The sequence below is a fragment of the Lissotriton vulgaris genome, chromosome 6 (assembly GCF_964263255.1).
Source record: "Lissotriton vulgaris chromosome 6, aLisVul1.2, whole genome shotgun sequence".
Classification (NCBI taxonomy): domain Eukaryota; kingdom Metazoa; phylum Chordata; class Amphibia; order Caudata; family Salamandridae; genus Lissotriton; species Lissotriton vulgaris.
In genome coordinates, this window is record NC_141694.1 from 1,443,815,470 (window position 1) to 1,443,831,203 (window position 15,734).

The 15,734-nt window shown below is 49.6% G+C and overlaps 1 protein-coding gene across 1 annotated transcript in view; it reads left to right on the top strand.

Annotated features, from left to right (window-relative positions):
* Positions 1–930: 930 nt before the first annotated feature.
* The window catches only part of MTHFD1L (methylenetetrahydrofolate dehydrogenase (NADP+ dependent) 1 like), an 884,753-nt gene continuing 869,949 nt past the window's right edge, over positions 931–15,734 (top strand). Inside the window, exon 1 of the mRNA XM_086927571.1 lies at positions 931–1,020. Within this exon, the coding sequence (XP_086783697.1) occupies positions 1,015–1,020 (6 nt within the window). The 5' untranslated portion in view covers positions 931–1,014. The remainder of the gene's footprint in view (positions 1,021–15,734) is intronic.

Here is a 15,734-nt window from a genome sequence, read left to right on the forward strand (position 1 = left end):
ACAGAACAGAGCAAGGTTAGTGAAGAACATTAGAAGCCAGTGTACATAAATACAAACTAATAAATTAAATGAAACGAAGCAGAGGGACCGGCAGGGTGCAGAATGTCCTCTAGGATTATTGATTGTGAAACCATGAGAAAAGCGTCATAGAAAAAGGACCCGTCTGTTGTCATCTTTGATGGGAAGCATCAAGCGAGTAGCGAATTGAACTTTAACCCTTTTGGAATCCTTCCAAGATGGCAGCGACCATTACTTCAGACTGAATCATCTATTTATCCCTTTACTCTTACTATTTGTTTATTCATTTGACACTCAATTTTTTAAATTCAGTTATTAAAACTTTAATCTAACTTTTTTTCTTCTAAATTTGAACTAGGGGCCACTGTTTTGACTTCCAAATGTACTGGCAGTACTGCGCACACTATACCCCCATACCGTTCATAGAGTCGTCCATTTCCAGGGACTTGGACTGTTATCCTTCCCTAGAAGTCTCATTTACTGCCCTGGATTTCCATCTATCTTAAGCAAAGGGGAAGGCGCTCAAGTGGGTGACCTTTCCTTTCTCCCAAACTCCTGGGATTCTCTTGCTGCAGGATATGCATTATTTTCAGACTATATTCATTTTATTTAAAGCAATGCATTATATGCATTGAAACGAGGCACAATTCTTTTACCGAAGGTATTCTGGATGGGTTGTGTTGGTATAAAGAGAATGTAGCGCTTACACTTAAAGTTGATTTGTGTGTGTTGCATCTAAATTTAAAGTGATCTCTTGCACCGTTATTTAAAACATTATTTTTTGACTTTGCTTTCGAACTTCAAAGTGTGAGAGTGAAAGTTCTTGTAACTTAAGTGAAAAAGTCTCTTCTGATTGCGTAGGAAAAAAAGTCAATCTTTTTACCTGATCTCTTTAACATTACACTTTCAGGTGAAACCACCGACTCTTATTCAAAACTACAGCACAGCGGTGAAATAGCCGTAGAGGTGGTCAGTCCTCTGGCAGCAGCTTTAAGGATGCAGGTTTGTTTGAACTCTGTCTTAAATACTAAAACTTTGTAATATTAAAATGTTTCAAATTAGCGTTGCTGTCATCCATCCATTAGTGTTGTGTGCTGGCCTTTTGTTCATAGTTGAGGTGTGAGCAGCTGGTTTATCAAACTATTCTTTTGCAGAATCTTGTAAATATGTTTGCTGCTTGAAACTGACCTGTTTGGTTTTCCCAGTGCTTCCCCTGGAAACTACCATTGTTTTTATACGTGTGTATGCAGCCAGGTGCTCTGATGTGCTACCCGTGGTGGTTCCCATTACATGCACAGTGCAGGGTGGTAGTATGTCATTTCCTATTTTGTGTCTTAACTATGGCATGACCTTACCCTTGCATCGCCAAGCCACTGGAGGCTACAGGCACGCTTGCTTCAAAATGTCCCTCAAAATGATGACTATTCTGTCCCGCACATTTATTATATCTATTGACGCCTCATCTGTGATAGACAACCATTTTACTGAAAAGAAATTCCAGACATTAACAATTTTCCTTGGACTACATACCCATGAAGGTTATTAATTGCCGTTCTGGTCAGAAACCATATTCATTTTTTTTTTTTAAATTATATTTTTATTGCAGAGTTATAAACCACAGGATAACAGTGAACAGCCAGCACACTCGTGGCCCCCCCCCGTCCAATGACAATTCACAGTGGTACACAGCCATTTAGCCCGCATCCCGGAGGCCGGGCGGCATATCACTTCGCTCGAAAGGAACACAACACAGTGTACGTCCCATTGGGACCCTGGCGACAGATCGTTTTGCGTATCTGCTTTTACCCCCCCGCCCGCAACAACATTCCCGTCAGCCATCTCCGTGCAAGTAATGTGATCGCCCCTGTCGGGGCCTACTCTAGGCTATGCGGCCTGCTTGCCAGGCCGTTCCACCCATTCAGTCGATCCACCACTCAATGCCCCCTGTCCCAGTAGGTCCTAGGTCTCAGCCCGCAACCCTCCAATGGCTTCCGGCCCTCCCCAATCCCCCCACAACTAACCCCCCCAGCTCCCCCCCCCCCCCCCCGGGCAACTGCTAAGGTGCGCGTTTCGCTCCGCTGAACTGGATGGGTCCAATACAGTGCGTTGTTCCGTATTCCTGTATATGCCCCGTGGTGTCCAGCGGATCAGTTCTCGCCGTCTTCATCCTCAACCAAAGCATCACGCAAAGCCTGTACCACTAACTCCCATGCACGCGCCGCATCCAATACCTTCTCATTCCCCAACTTTACCGCTTGCTTCATCCGGAGCACGCTCTCACAGTCAGACCACCGCAGCAACTCATTCTTCCATCTACGCAGTGAGGGACCGCCCCTAGACTTCCAGTGCCATGATATTTCCCTCTGTGCCAATATCAGAGCCAGATCTATGAATTTGCTTGTCACCTTGGTGCGCTTAGTATGCGGGAACCAAAGCAACAGGCACGCTGCCATGTCGAATTCTACCTCCCTGTCGGTCACTTCATTCAGAAGTTCCCCTACCTCTGCCCAATAGGTTCCCAGTTGTGGACACCCCCAAAACAAGTGGTCCATATCCGCCCCTGGGGACGAGCACCGGGGGCAACAGGCATCCAGCACCCGAAAGTACCGTTGCAATTTCTCTGGGGTCAAGTAGGCCCTATGAAGCACATAGAAATGGACCTGCTGAAAGCGGGCGTTCCTGGTGCCCTTCCACGTGCGTCGCAGGATGTGGCCCCATGCCGTATCCGGTATGGGCCGACCAACACTCGCCTCCCATTTAGCTTTGAGCCCATGGAGCGGTTCCAGCCCTTCTGTCAGCATCCTATTATGGAGGCATGTCACAGCTTTGAATGTGCCAGCCGCCATCACCACATACTGGCACGCCATGGTCGTCTTGGGCTCCAGGAGCCCCTCTCTCCAATGCTTTTGTATGGCCGCCACCACCGCCGCGTGCAGGAGGAAGCCCCCCTCAGGCAGGCCAAACTGGTCCCGGAGCACGTCAAACGGCGCCAGAGCCCCATCTATGTACAGATCACCCACCACCTGCAACCCCGCCTCTTCCCAACCCAACAACGGGGACCAGTCTCCTCCGTGCGGCAAAGCCGTCAACATCCCGATCGGAATCTCCGGGGCGTAAGGCCTTGCTGCCCGCGCTCTCCGAAGGCTCCTTTGCCAGCACAGCCGGAGCGTCCGCTCCTCCATGGAGAGGGCCCGCAGCTCGAGCCGTTGCTGCATGACGATGTACGACAGCACGTGGCGCTGTATCCCCCGATCCCGGTCGTCCTCCGGCCCCCGGAACACCCTGGCTACGTTCTGTGTAAGGACCTGCAGCTGCGCCGCTAGGTAGTACAGTTCTAGGTCGGGCACAGCCATGCCCCCTTCCATCTTGGGGCGAAGTAACGTGCTCAAGGCTATTCTGCGACGGCCATGCCCCCAGAGAAAGCCAGTAATCATAGACCGCAGTTCCCTAAACACCCCCTGAGGAATCCAGACAGGTAGCGTTCGGAAATAGTAAAGGAAGCGGGGGAGCGCCACCATTTTCAGCAGTGCTATCCTGCCCAGGACTGTCAGCGGGAGGGTCGACCAGAAAGACAGGCTGCCCCGCAGTGATCGAACACAACGGCCAATGTTACCCTCCAAAAGGTCAGCAGCCGAGTGGTAGATGCGGACACCCAAGTAGGTGATGCAAGAGGGTTCCCATGCCACACCCAAGTCGCTGTCTGGGGCCGGCGATCCCGCCCTCAGCGGGAACACGCAGGTCTTCGCCCAGTTGACCTTAAGGCCCGAAAGCCGGCCGAATTCGGACAGCAGAGCCATCGCTCCAACCAGGGCCCCCGAGGTATCAGCCAGATACAGGAGCAGGTCATCCGCATAAAGCGAAATATGATGCCACTGTCCATCACCCTCTATACCCGAGTATCGGTCGCCCGACCTCGCATGGACCGCCAAGGGTTCCATCGCCAGGGCAAATAACAGAGGGGAGAGAGAGCACCCCTGTCGCGTTCCCCTGCTCACCGGGTACGCCGCTGAGACCAGACCGCCCAAACGAACTCTCGCCGTCGCTGAATTATACAAGACCCTCGTCCACCTTCGAAACCCGTCACCCATGCCAAACCTCTCCAGCACTCCATCCAAAAAGGGCCATTCCAAGCTATCGAAGGCCTTCTCGATATCCACGGACAGAACCGCCGGCGCTCCTTCCCCACCCAAGATGGCGTCCATTATTCCCACCAGGCGGCGAATATTCATCGCCGTGCTCCTCGTGGGTATAAACCCGGCCTGATCCCTGTGTACCAGGCCCGTCATGTGCGGAGCCAGTCTAGTGGCTAGGATGCGACTCAGGATCTTATAGTCCACCGTCAACATGGACAGCGGGCGATAAGACCTCACGTCCGCGGCATCCCGGCCAGGCTTGAGGAGCGGCACTATCAAGGCCTCCCGCATGGAGCCAGGCAAGGCCCCCTTCTCGAAGGCTTCCGTGTACACCACCAGCAGCCTGGGCGCCAGAACGTCCACATAGTGCTGATAGAACTCGATCGGCAGTCCGTCCACCCCGGGCGTCTTGTTACGGGCCATATGTTTGATAGCCACTCGGATTTCCGTAAGCGTGATGGGGCTACCCAGGTCCCTCGCGTCCTCCTCATCAAGGACCGGAAGCGGCGTCTCCCCCAAGTACTCCACGATGTCCTGCATCCCCACTTCCAACTGACTCCGGTACAGGTCCTCATAATAACCCCTGAAGCGGTCCAGTACAGCCGCCTGGGAGTACACCAATTCACCTTGCACAGTAGTGATGCTGAGGATCGGGCAACCCCTAAGCTCCGGGTTCGCTAGTCTGGCCAAGAGGGTTCCCACCTTGTCCCTTTCCGCGTGCGCCCTGATAATGTACTGCCTATGATCATAACATCTCAAGCGTTCCGTCCCAGCAGCCACCACTTCCTTCGCCTCCAATAACTGGGCCTGTAAACCAGGCCTGGTCGGCCTGCGGCGCTCCAGGTCCCTCAAAGTGTCTTCTGCTTTCATTAGATCATTCAGCACAGTCGTTCGAGCATTCGAGAACCTGCCCAGGCACACCCCTCTCACCACCACTTTCATTGCATCCCATTCAATAGACCTACTCGCTGCCGTGCCCTCATTCACACCAAAATAACTAACAATGCCCTGCCGGACCGCATCCTCAAACACAGAGTCCTCCAGCGTCTCCGGCCGAAGCCGCCATGTCGGTATCACTGAGCGCTCCCTCTGCCACTGAATGTGCACCAATAGGGGGTTATGATCGGATATAGTCCTAGCTAGGTATTCCGCATGGGTAATCAATGGGGATAGAGTGCTCCCGCAAAGCACCGAATCAATCCTGACATGCAGATCATGGAGAGCGGAATAAAAGGAGTAATCCCTGGTTCCCCTGTGCCTCTCCCTCCAGACATCCAGCAGCCCCCACCGTTCTTGCCAGTCCCTCCTGTGCGCGGCCAGCCTGCGCACAGGAGAGTCCACTAGGGGGGGATGGGACCTATCCAGAGCCACATCCGTAATCGAGTTGAAATCCCCTCCTAGCACTATCGGACCCGCCAGGAAAGAGGCCAAGGACCCCGAGAGGCTATCAAAGTACCGGCCTTGGTCAGTGTTCGGTGCATAAACACAACAGAATACCACATCGCGTCCATATAACCTCCCCTCCACCGCTACAAACCTACCCTCCGGATCCACCACCTGGTTCAGCACTTGAAAGGGTATCCCCGCCCTCACCCAGATCAAAACCCCCCTGGCGTACGCCGAATAGGTGGTGCCAAAGACCTGGCCCCGCCATCTTTTTTGCAGGGCAGCGCACTCTTTTTTGGTGAGATGGGTTTCCTGGAGCATAGCTATCTGAATCCCCCTGCGTACCAGGAATGCATGCACTTTGTGACGTTTTACCATAGTCCGCAACCCCCGGACATTCCACGTTAGGCACTTCAGATTAGGTAATGTCCCCATTCCAGTCCCGTGCAGTCCGAATCAAAAGACAACGGTCAATGCCCCCCCCAATGCAGTTGCCCCCCCCCAAACAGCCCCAAAACTGAAACATACCCCAAACCCCACACCCCAGGACAGAGCACACGAACCCGATGGCCGCCCCCATCCAAACCTTAACCCAACTTCTCGCACACTTATCCTGTGGTCTCCACCACAGTCGGCCTTAAGGGCCTAGGAGGGTGAGTCGCCGCCGACCCCAGCAAGCGGAGCCCGCGTCCCGCTCATCATCCCCACCAAGTCATTCAGCTCCCCCACCCGGCAACCCGCCTTCAAGCGACAGGATATCATCCTACCATGAAGTCCCGATCTAATCCCAAGTCTATCTCAGCCGCAGATGATATCATCCGAAGTCTGTGGGGTAACATCTGGCCCCTTCTGGCTCTCCGCCTCCGAAAGTTCCCCTCCTGTTCTGCTGCCTTCCCCACCCGAGTCCGTTTCGGTCCGTACACTGTTCTGCTGTGACCCTGTTATGGCCGCCGTCGCTGCAAGGGCATCCCTCTTCTCCGCCGCCATTTGAGCCTCCCGTTTCTCCCGCTGGCGCCTGTTGCGGGACCTGATGCGTTGCGATTGCCGCACCCGGGGCTGCTTGGGCTGGTCCCGCCGACTTTGGTGCGTTCTGTCCGTCCCCGCTCTGTACAACTCTAGCCATTGCCAGACCTCATCCGGAGTCTGGAAAAAGTGTGTGGTGCCATCCATGATAATCCGCAGCTTGGCCGGGTAGAGCAAGGAGTACTGGATGCCTTCCTCCCTGAGCTCCTTCTTTACAGCGAGGAACGAGGCCCTGTCCTTCTGGACCGCCTGTGTATAGTCCGGAAAAATCGTCACCTTGCTGTTCTCCACCTCATAAGGGCCCGACATCCTGGCCCGCTGGATGAGGAGATCTCGGTCCTTGTAGTGGAGGAGCCGCACCACCATCGGTCGGGGGGGGCGGCCAAGCCCCGGAGGGCGAGCGGGCACCCGGTGAGCACGCTCCAAAGTGAAAAATGGAGTAAGCCCCTCCGGCGCCACCACAGTGCGGAACCAGTTCTCCATGTAGGCCACCGCGTCCTCCCCCTCAATCCGTTCCGGCAGGCCTACTACCCGCACGTTGTTCCGCCTGTTACGGCCTTCGGCATCCTCCGCCCTCCGCTCCAAAGTGTCCAGTCGAGCCAGTATGTCTGTGATCCTGTGCTCTGCGGTCACCACCGAAGGCTTCAGGTCCAGCAACAGTTGATCATGGTCCTTGACCCGATCCGCCAGCTTCGCGTGATCCGCGCGTAGCAGCCCCAGGCCCGTGGCCACTTGGGCAATGTCATTGTGTAGCGCCTCCTTCGTGGAGGTGATCGCCTCAAGGATGGCATCCAAGCGCCGGTTCAGCCGCTGTTCCTGGTCAGGCTCCGGGGAGGGACTTCCATTCAGTGGGGTCGACGTTGCCGAGTCCCCCTCGCGGCTCCCGGGCGTCGATCCTCCGATCGCCGCCATGTTAGGGCACCGCGTCACAGATCCAGTCGTCCGTCCTGCTGGCACGGCTGTGGGTCCGCCCCGGTCTCCAGTCACCAGACAGTACTACGTCCCCACCGACGGTCTCAGGAGCAATGGCCAGGTGGATGGGCTCCGTTCCGTCACCCCCCTGCAGCCTGCGGGGGGGGGAGGATGAGTCTTAGGGCGGTGGCCAGCGAGGGTTCCCGAGCTCCTGGGTGGATCGGGTCAGCGTCCCCTGATCTCAGTGCACAGCACCGCCAATTCTAGTGCTTCGGGCAGCCGAGTGCCGGATCTCTTGCCACTCGGTGACAACTTGGCTCAGGGCTGGAGTTCGGGACCGTCCGACCTCCTCGCCGCCATCTTCTTCTCACCCTCGGCAACACCTCGGCCGCCTCTTCTCTCGATCTTCCCAGGGCCCGCAGTCCCCCAGCGATTCTCCGATTATGCCCAGCTGCCCCCTCACACTTCAGAGGGCAGGTACGTCGTTTTCGGGTCGCCTAGGGTCCCAAAAACAGGAGAATTAGCGGGATTCCGCGCGGAGCTGCGAGCTCACGCCGCCATCCCGATCGGCGTCCAAGCCACGCCCCCAGAAACCATATTCATCAACTAAAATTCTTGAAAATATTTTAGCCTTCCACTTCAGTCAAATAGTGACACACCCACCTAGCAGATCACACTCTTGGCATGGCTTTCACCCACAGCATGGTCACCACAAAGACCACAGGGGCAATCGGAATACCATCCTGTGGAGAGGTGTGGCTCACTGGTTAGAGGCAGCAGACCAGGAAGCAGAGAACGGCCCGGGACCAGGGTTCAATTCCCGACGCGGCAGGGTCGTGGACCAGGGGTCAACGGACTCGATAATTCTCGCCTCCGTGCCTACTCTAACCGGGGAACACACTCGGTAACTCTGGGCATTGTTTGCCTCATCTCTACAACGGCCCCCCACAGACGCCGGGGATGCCTGGTTTCACCCTGGAGATACCCAGAAAGGGACCATCTCACAGGGAAAACCAGGACGGGTTCCCCAGCGGTCTACAGTGCCAGGACACTCGGGTAGAGTAACAGTGCTCTTTACAAGAATCCCACATTACATTACATTACATCCTGAACCTCATAACAAGCCATATCCAAAAAATATTTCAGTTAGACACCGTAAATACTAATGTGTTCAAGGAAATGTACAAAGCTGTTGATTCAGACAACCAAGCGTTTGTTAGGAACTATTGAAGTTTAAAACAAAAGGCTGCATCATTTCTCAGAGGCAACCAATGGTTAAGTAAGAAACATGCACAGTTAAATAACTGAAATGAGTATGGCTCAAACACATTCCAAATCCAATGAGATCAGTGAAAAAGCATCAAAGGGGCTATTATACGTCCACCAAGGTAAAAAAAAACACCTTTGCCAAATGCATAATTGAAGCCTAAAAGCAGACAAGTGAAATCTGTTTGCATAGTCAAAGCTGTAAGCAAATCTTTATCCTGACTGAACCAGCGGTCCCCTTCCTCTCCTCCAATGCTCCTTACCAGCAAATAAACTAACATCATTCAAACCCATGACACCAATGAGTGTCCTAAATCAGGGCGAAAAATTTAGTCTGTCTAATCTACTGGCAGAACAATACACTATGTCCTGTTTAAAAAATCTTTCCATTTCCAGCGCCAGACATCAGGAACTTAATTAATGCATTACGCTTAACAGCTGTTGTTTTATGCACACTGAAACACAACCATCACCTCACTTCTGAAGAAACCGAGGGCAGGCAATCCGTTCACATCAGGTATTACCTGATACCAAATTTTCACACATTACATCACTCATGACATGGTCAGTGATATCACTCATGACATCTATGATGACATCATCCAGTGAGTGTAAGTATTTTCCAAGAGTTTGATTGTTAAACATATATACTAAGGCTGTATGGGTGAGTGAGGGGATGTGGGAGTTTTTGTTTGGATGTGAGCATGGGTATGTAAGTGGCTGTGTGAGTGCTTGTGTGGTTAAGTTAGTGGCTGTGTTGAGAGACTGTATAGGTGTGTGAGTAGGTTGTATGGGTGAATAAGTGGGTGTGTGAGAAGCTGTATGGGTGAGTGACTGGATATATGAGTATCTTTATGGGTGAGTGAGTGGGTAAGCTAGTGGCTGTATGGGTAAGTGAGTGTGTTTGAATAACTGCATATGTGAGTGGCTGTATGGGTGACTTAATGAGTGGGTGTGTGAGTGACTATTTGTGAGTGAGTGACGGTGTGGCTCTATGGATGAGGGAGTGGTTAGGTGAGTACCAGTATGGGTTTGTGAATGGTTATGTGAGAGGTTGTGTGAGTGGGTGTATGAGAGGTTGTATGGGGTAGGAGTGGGTGTGACTGGTTCTGTGGAGGATGCAATCAGTCAAGTCATCAATGATGTAACTGACCACGTCATGAGTTATGTAATAAGTGAGGTCATAAGCATTGCATTGTGGGTGCGTAAGTTATAGTTTCCTCACGTAACTATAACTTCTGAATTTCAATGATTTTGTACGAGTGAAACCTGAGTTTAAGTATAACGTCCTTGTAACCTTTGGGGTTTTTTATCAGTGAATGTCTACGTTTTTAAAGTTCTATTTACTAACTGTAACGTCCCCTTAACCTTTGTCTTTTTCAGGAAATTTCTATGGTTTCATTTTTTTTTTATATCCTAACTGTAACCTACCTGTGTGTGAGTGAGTGTATGAGTGCCTTTGTGGGTCTGCGAGTGCCTCTGCAGGTCTGTGAGTGGGTGTGAGCACCCGTGTACGTCTGTGAGTGTGTGAATGGTGCAGACATTTTGGGCATTTGCATACTTAGGGTATTTAAAAGGGAGAATCATTAACTCTGCTCTAACTGTCCGACGATGAGAAAGAAATCTATCTTTACAATCACCCCATATCAGATTGTGCTCCAGTAGATCAGTGATCCAGTCACCTCCATTAAGGATTTCAGATCATTTTTCTATGTGACACACTTGCTCTGTTTTCGCCAAACCCAAGAAGTTAGGATCGTTTGTGCTTTATTGAAGTGGAGCTTTCACTGGGTCACCTGCTATATTTATATTTGTAAGTGCTTCCCGTTGAGGTTTAATTTCTGTGAAATGCACACCAGGGCCTGAATGGAATATCTTTTTTTTCCAATAAGAGTCTCCAGATTTGCCAAAAATGTCTGCCCAACTAGAGTACTTTCATCTGGTATGAAAGCCCTGTCAGCCTGGACTGGAAGGCCTTTTTGACGTAGCAACAGTGGGCAACAAATTGTATTTCTGTGTCTGCACTACAGCTACCAGAAACCCATGCCTGGACGGCACTTAGGGGGGCGGGGCTACAGAGCTTTGAAGGGCGCATTCTTCAGCACAGAACGCGCCCTGGTGAGGATCAGGGCTAGAGTGGGTCTGCCTGCAGTCGATCAAGGCCGGGCTGGGCCACCCCACCTCGTTCTCTGACTATTCCTAACCAACATGGGTAAGCGTAAAGCTGCACCTAATATCATTCCTAATTCCTCTTGTAACAGCACTACCACTTTTATCAATGAAATGTGATTTGTATGAATGAATGAATGAATGAAATGTGATTTGTAACCGCGCAGCTAAGCCCAGTGGGCGTCAAGGTGCCTAGCTCAATATATAGCGGAGTCAACCATGTGACGGGAACTTACTGGTAGGCTTTAATGAAACACCAGGTTTTGAGGGTTTTCCTAAAGAGGTCCAGTGAGGGCTGAGATTTGATCTCCAAAGGAAGTGAGTTCCATAGTTGGGGTGCCAAGATGGAGAATGCCCTACTTCCCCATCTTACCTTCCTAGAACGGGGGACTACCAGTTGATTCAGCTCTGAGGGGCGAAGACATCTGCTGGGTACGTAGCGGGTAAGCAGAGACCCAAGAGCATCAAAAGGGCCTGCCATGAGGGCACTGTAAGTAAGGCAGAGGAGTTTAAAAGACACCCTAAAGGTGATAGGGAGCCAATGAAGGCTCTTCCTTGCCATAGTAGCAGATGTGAGCCAGGGAAGGGCCAGCACAAATCGTGCAGCAGCGTTCTGCACCACCTGCAGACGCTGCAGAAGACACTTGTTGGCCCCAGCGTAGAGAGAGTTGCAATAATCCAGCCTGCAGCCAACAAGAGCAGTCACAATCTGCTTGCGTGCCTGGGGGGGGGGAGGTAATGAAGGATTCTTTTGAGGGTCCTGATAACACCCTAACAGGTGGAAACTGTCCTGTTTACCTGAAGCTCCATAGAGAACGAGGTGTCAAAGATGATGCCGAGATTCCTGGCAGATTGGGTGGGAGTGGGGCAGGTGCCAAGAGATGAGGGCCACCACTCGCCCGACCACACGTCCTGGTCCTTGCCAAAGACCAGGACCTCTGTTTTGTTTCCGTTCAACTTTAGGGAGTTAAGAATCATCCACTCTGCAACAAACTGCATGCAAGACCTAAAGTTGGACGCTGATGTACCCACAGAGTGGGCCAGTGACACCATAATCTGCGTGTCATTGGCGTACGACACCACCTCCATCCCCTGTGATCTTACTAATCTCGCAAGGGGGGCCACATAGATATTAAACAGGGTCGGTCTCAATGCCGACCCCTGTGGCACCCCACATTGCAATGATTTAACAGGGGAGAGGAAATCGCCGAGCATCACTCCTTATGGCCCACTCCAGAATACAATAGTATTCTGGAGTGGGCCATAAGGGTTGTCACTAAAGAAATTGCACAGGCGGAATGTAAATTTTCGCTGGAGTCCATGGGCGCATGTAGTCCTCATGCTACATTAGGCCTAACTGTAACTAGCCCCAGCCTGTCGTGGTGTTAGAGTGCATCCTTGTGAGCACATACAACTGAGTTTTGCCCCCGATTGCCGATCTTCTATTGCACCAGCGGCTAAAAAGGGAAAAATAGCCACTAAACTGGTGACAACAAACAGACAAAAGGTATTATGTGGGGCTGCTTTTGCTGAGCCCGCTCCCGCCTCTGTCTCTGATACAATCGACCCATTGCATTTGAGATAGCATTGTGATAACTTCATTACAATTCAGAAAAGATTATTTGCAAGTGAATATATATAGCATTTGGATGATATTGTGACATTTCGCCTTGCTGCCTGATTCTCAAATGCTCCAGTCTCTAATGTTTCAGCTTCTGAGTAACAGATAGGAAAAGTGCAACAGGCAATACCTCCGACCTAACAGCGAAGTGTTGTGTGCATACACTCTTTTCACACAACACACAACATATGTACAGATGAATCATGTTCATAATACACCAAGTCAAGTCCACTGGCCTGCCCTCCCAGCAAGCCCAAAGTAAATTTAGGGGTCAAGAATTTATCGCAGTATCTGACACAAGTGACGGCCTCAAGGAGCATCCAACTGAATCTTCCATTTTCTGCTGGGTCATGGCGGGCGTACCACTACTCAGAGACAATGAAGAGGAAGCAGTAGAACAATTAACTAATAAATGTATCCATTTGCTGTCTACTGAGAGATTTTGATACAGTGAATAGTAACAAGATTCTCATGACTGGGTGAGTCCATCTATTAACCACCTACCCAGAGACTACATCATCTTCAATTTCAGGAACCCCATCTATGTAAGGAACCTCTTAGCATATATAAACTATGGTTTTATTAATCAGGGGAACATTACAACTCTACCATGGGGTGCTTTTACGAACCTCCGATTTCTCATGCCGTTTATAACAAACAAAATGGCCTTACTGGGGATACAAGTAGAACTGGAGGGCTCTGGGAACACTTGTACGCTAATAGGCCTTGGTTGTCTAATTGGAAAAATCAAAATAGCGTTATTATGGAGGGCAAACCTCCCTCCTTCCTGCCAAGATTGGGCTACACTAAGCTGTCCAAGACATGCAAACATATATAGCCTTATGCCAAAGAAGGGGTTCATGAATGATTTGTGCTCTTTGAGGAAACCTGTATACAAACAATTGTTTCTGCTCTTGTGCCAAGACAGTATTTTGTAATTTTATTGACACATTTGTTTGCCTGCTATTGTTACGGGTCTTCTCTTGGGCAGTATTACCTTTAAAATAAATACAGCATGCGATAACAAAAAAAGAAAAATCCACCAGGAATACTGATAATTGTCAATTTGCTAATTATTGGAGAAGATCATTTCCTGGCATCTTTAATCCAAAGAATGCAGTTGTACATCCAAGATATGGCAGATTTTTTTAAGCCTATCCAAGGCAGCCAATGGTTTGCTGATTATACAGTCTAATTAGAGTGGACATGAGGAGCTTGTATGCCATAATGCTACATGAGTGTGGGCTTTAAACATATGATCAGCACAATAAAGTGCAGCATACAAAGATGTTACTAGATCTGGTATACATCTGCCTTATTAAAAAAAATCTACTTTACTATGATATGTGCCGGCAAACCTGTGGGCCATTCATTCCTGCCCTGCAGAGGGCTGGTAGGAAGAAGTTGTTTGGGAAGATACAAATTAGATTTCTAATGAAAAAGTCCTATGCTTGGGGTACATAATTGACCCGTTCGTCATCTGAGAAGGAACTAAAAGGAATATACGTAATACTATGAATAATTGAATGAAAACATCCTGAATTTGCGTTCCACAAGATATAAGTACAAGTAAGTGCCCCTCCCTGGTGAAGGTCTTTATTGAAGGACAACTCGAAACTACATTCAATTTGAAGTAGAACACAGCGAACAATTGATTGAATGCAACAAGTTTCCATCATAGAAATAGAATGTAGGATATGGAGAATTTGAGGATTAAAAGCAGCTCAACAGATATCTTTGCACAGCCACTTTAAAGTGCCACAGAAATCTATTTCTTGGCTGCAGATGCCAGAGTTTGATTTCATACCTGCATTAAATATAAGGCAAGGGAGAATGCATTGCACTCCAATGTACTGTGGAATGGAACATGTGACTGAAATCTAGAAGAATGACATGTGGAAATACTTGTTGTTTGCACTCTTCAATGTCTCTCTAAACAATTGTATATTGGAAGTACAAAATGTCAGCTCAAGAAAAAAGTATTTTAGAATTTGCGTGCAGTCAAAGAAAGATTTCTTCCATCCAGTTGCATGACCTTATGACAGTCAATAAAACGTTGAGATACATGGCACAAAATAACAATATGTGAATGGACCTCTGCTTTCAAGGTGCTAAAATATATTTTGCAGTAAGGAGAGGTAGAAGGTTTGATTTTTGGAGCACGTGGAAGAATGATTTAGCCTACTATTACTGGGGCTAAGGTTACAGTTATCAAATAGTTACTATACAGCTTGATATTGTCTGTATTTGGGTGATCATGCATGAGGTGATATCTTCTACTTCATAAACCTTTAGCACCCTTTCAGCATGATCTCTTACATTAGTTGAAGATTCAGTTATCATTGCGGGCAGAAGTAAGATGAGAGTGCCCCTCATCGTTATTTTCATGGCATCAGATAGAGTGCCATTCAAAGGTACCTTAGCGGGTGGGCTAGAAGAAAATATTTCTTAAGGCGATATGGCCAATGTTCAATTATACAAGAAATAGATTGAGGGCCGTCTCTGTGTTAGGGAAGGACATTGCTAGTTTCATTGACTGCTTCGTTTGAATCACAGGAGAGACTATACCAGGGCCTTCTAGCAGTATAGCTAAAGGAAGAATCTATGTTCATAATCAAGCCTGTGACGTTTCCTCTGACACACTTCTCCCTTACAGTGGCGGTTCCTCGATAGGAGCGGAGAAGCGTTGCCCCTCTCCAACTGCTGCACAGAAAGCTGTAAAAATAAAATAAATAAAATAATTAAATGATTTTATAACCATTTTATTTTTCTATCTTTCTGCCGAACGGGGAGAGAGGGCGGGGCCTGTGCATCATTGCTCCTGATTGGCAGCAATGAGGAGTGGCCTCTTCAGTTTGAAATGTGCATGTCTGTTTGGCCGGCTCGCTTGCTACAGCCAGCCTGACATGCGCAATTCAAACTTTCCAACGGGTTGGAGTACAAGCACTGGCCTACAGTGTCTTTCGGAATGGTGAGGCAACCTGCTCCAGCCAATGCAGATGCTTAACTCATGCTACCTAACAGCATATGAGCAGCAACTGGATTGGATAAATTAGTTTGCTTTTGGACGAAACCTCGTGGTCCGTGGAGTTGGAGCCACAGACTGGAGGACATGAGGCTAAATTAAGTGAAACTTTTATATATATTTTTTTTAAATGTGGTGTCTTCCTGACTCGCGATATATTTTTATTGTGTTTTGTGTGGCT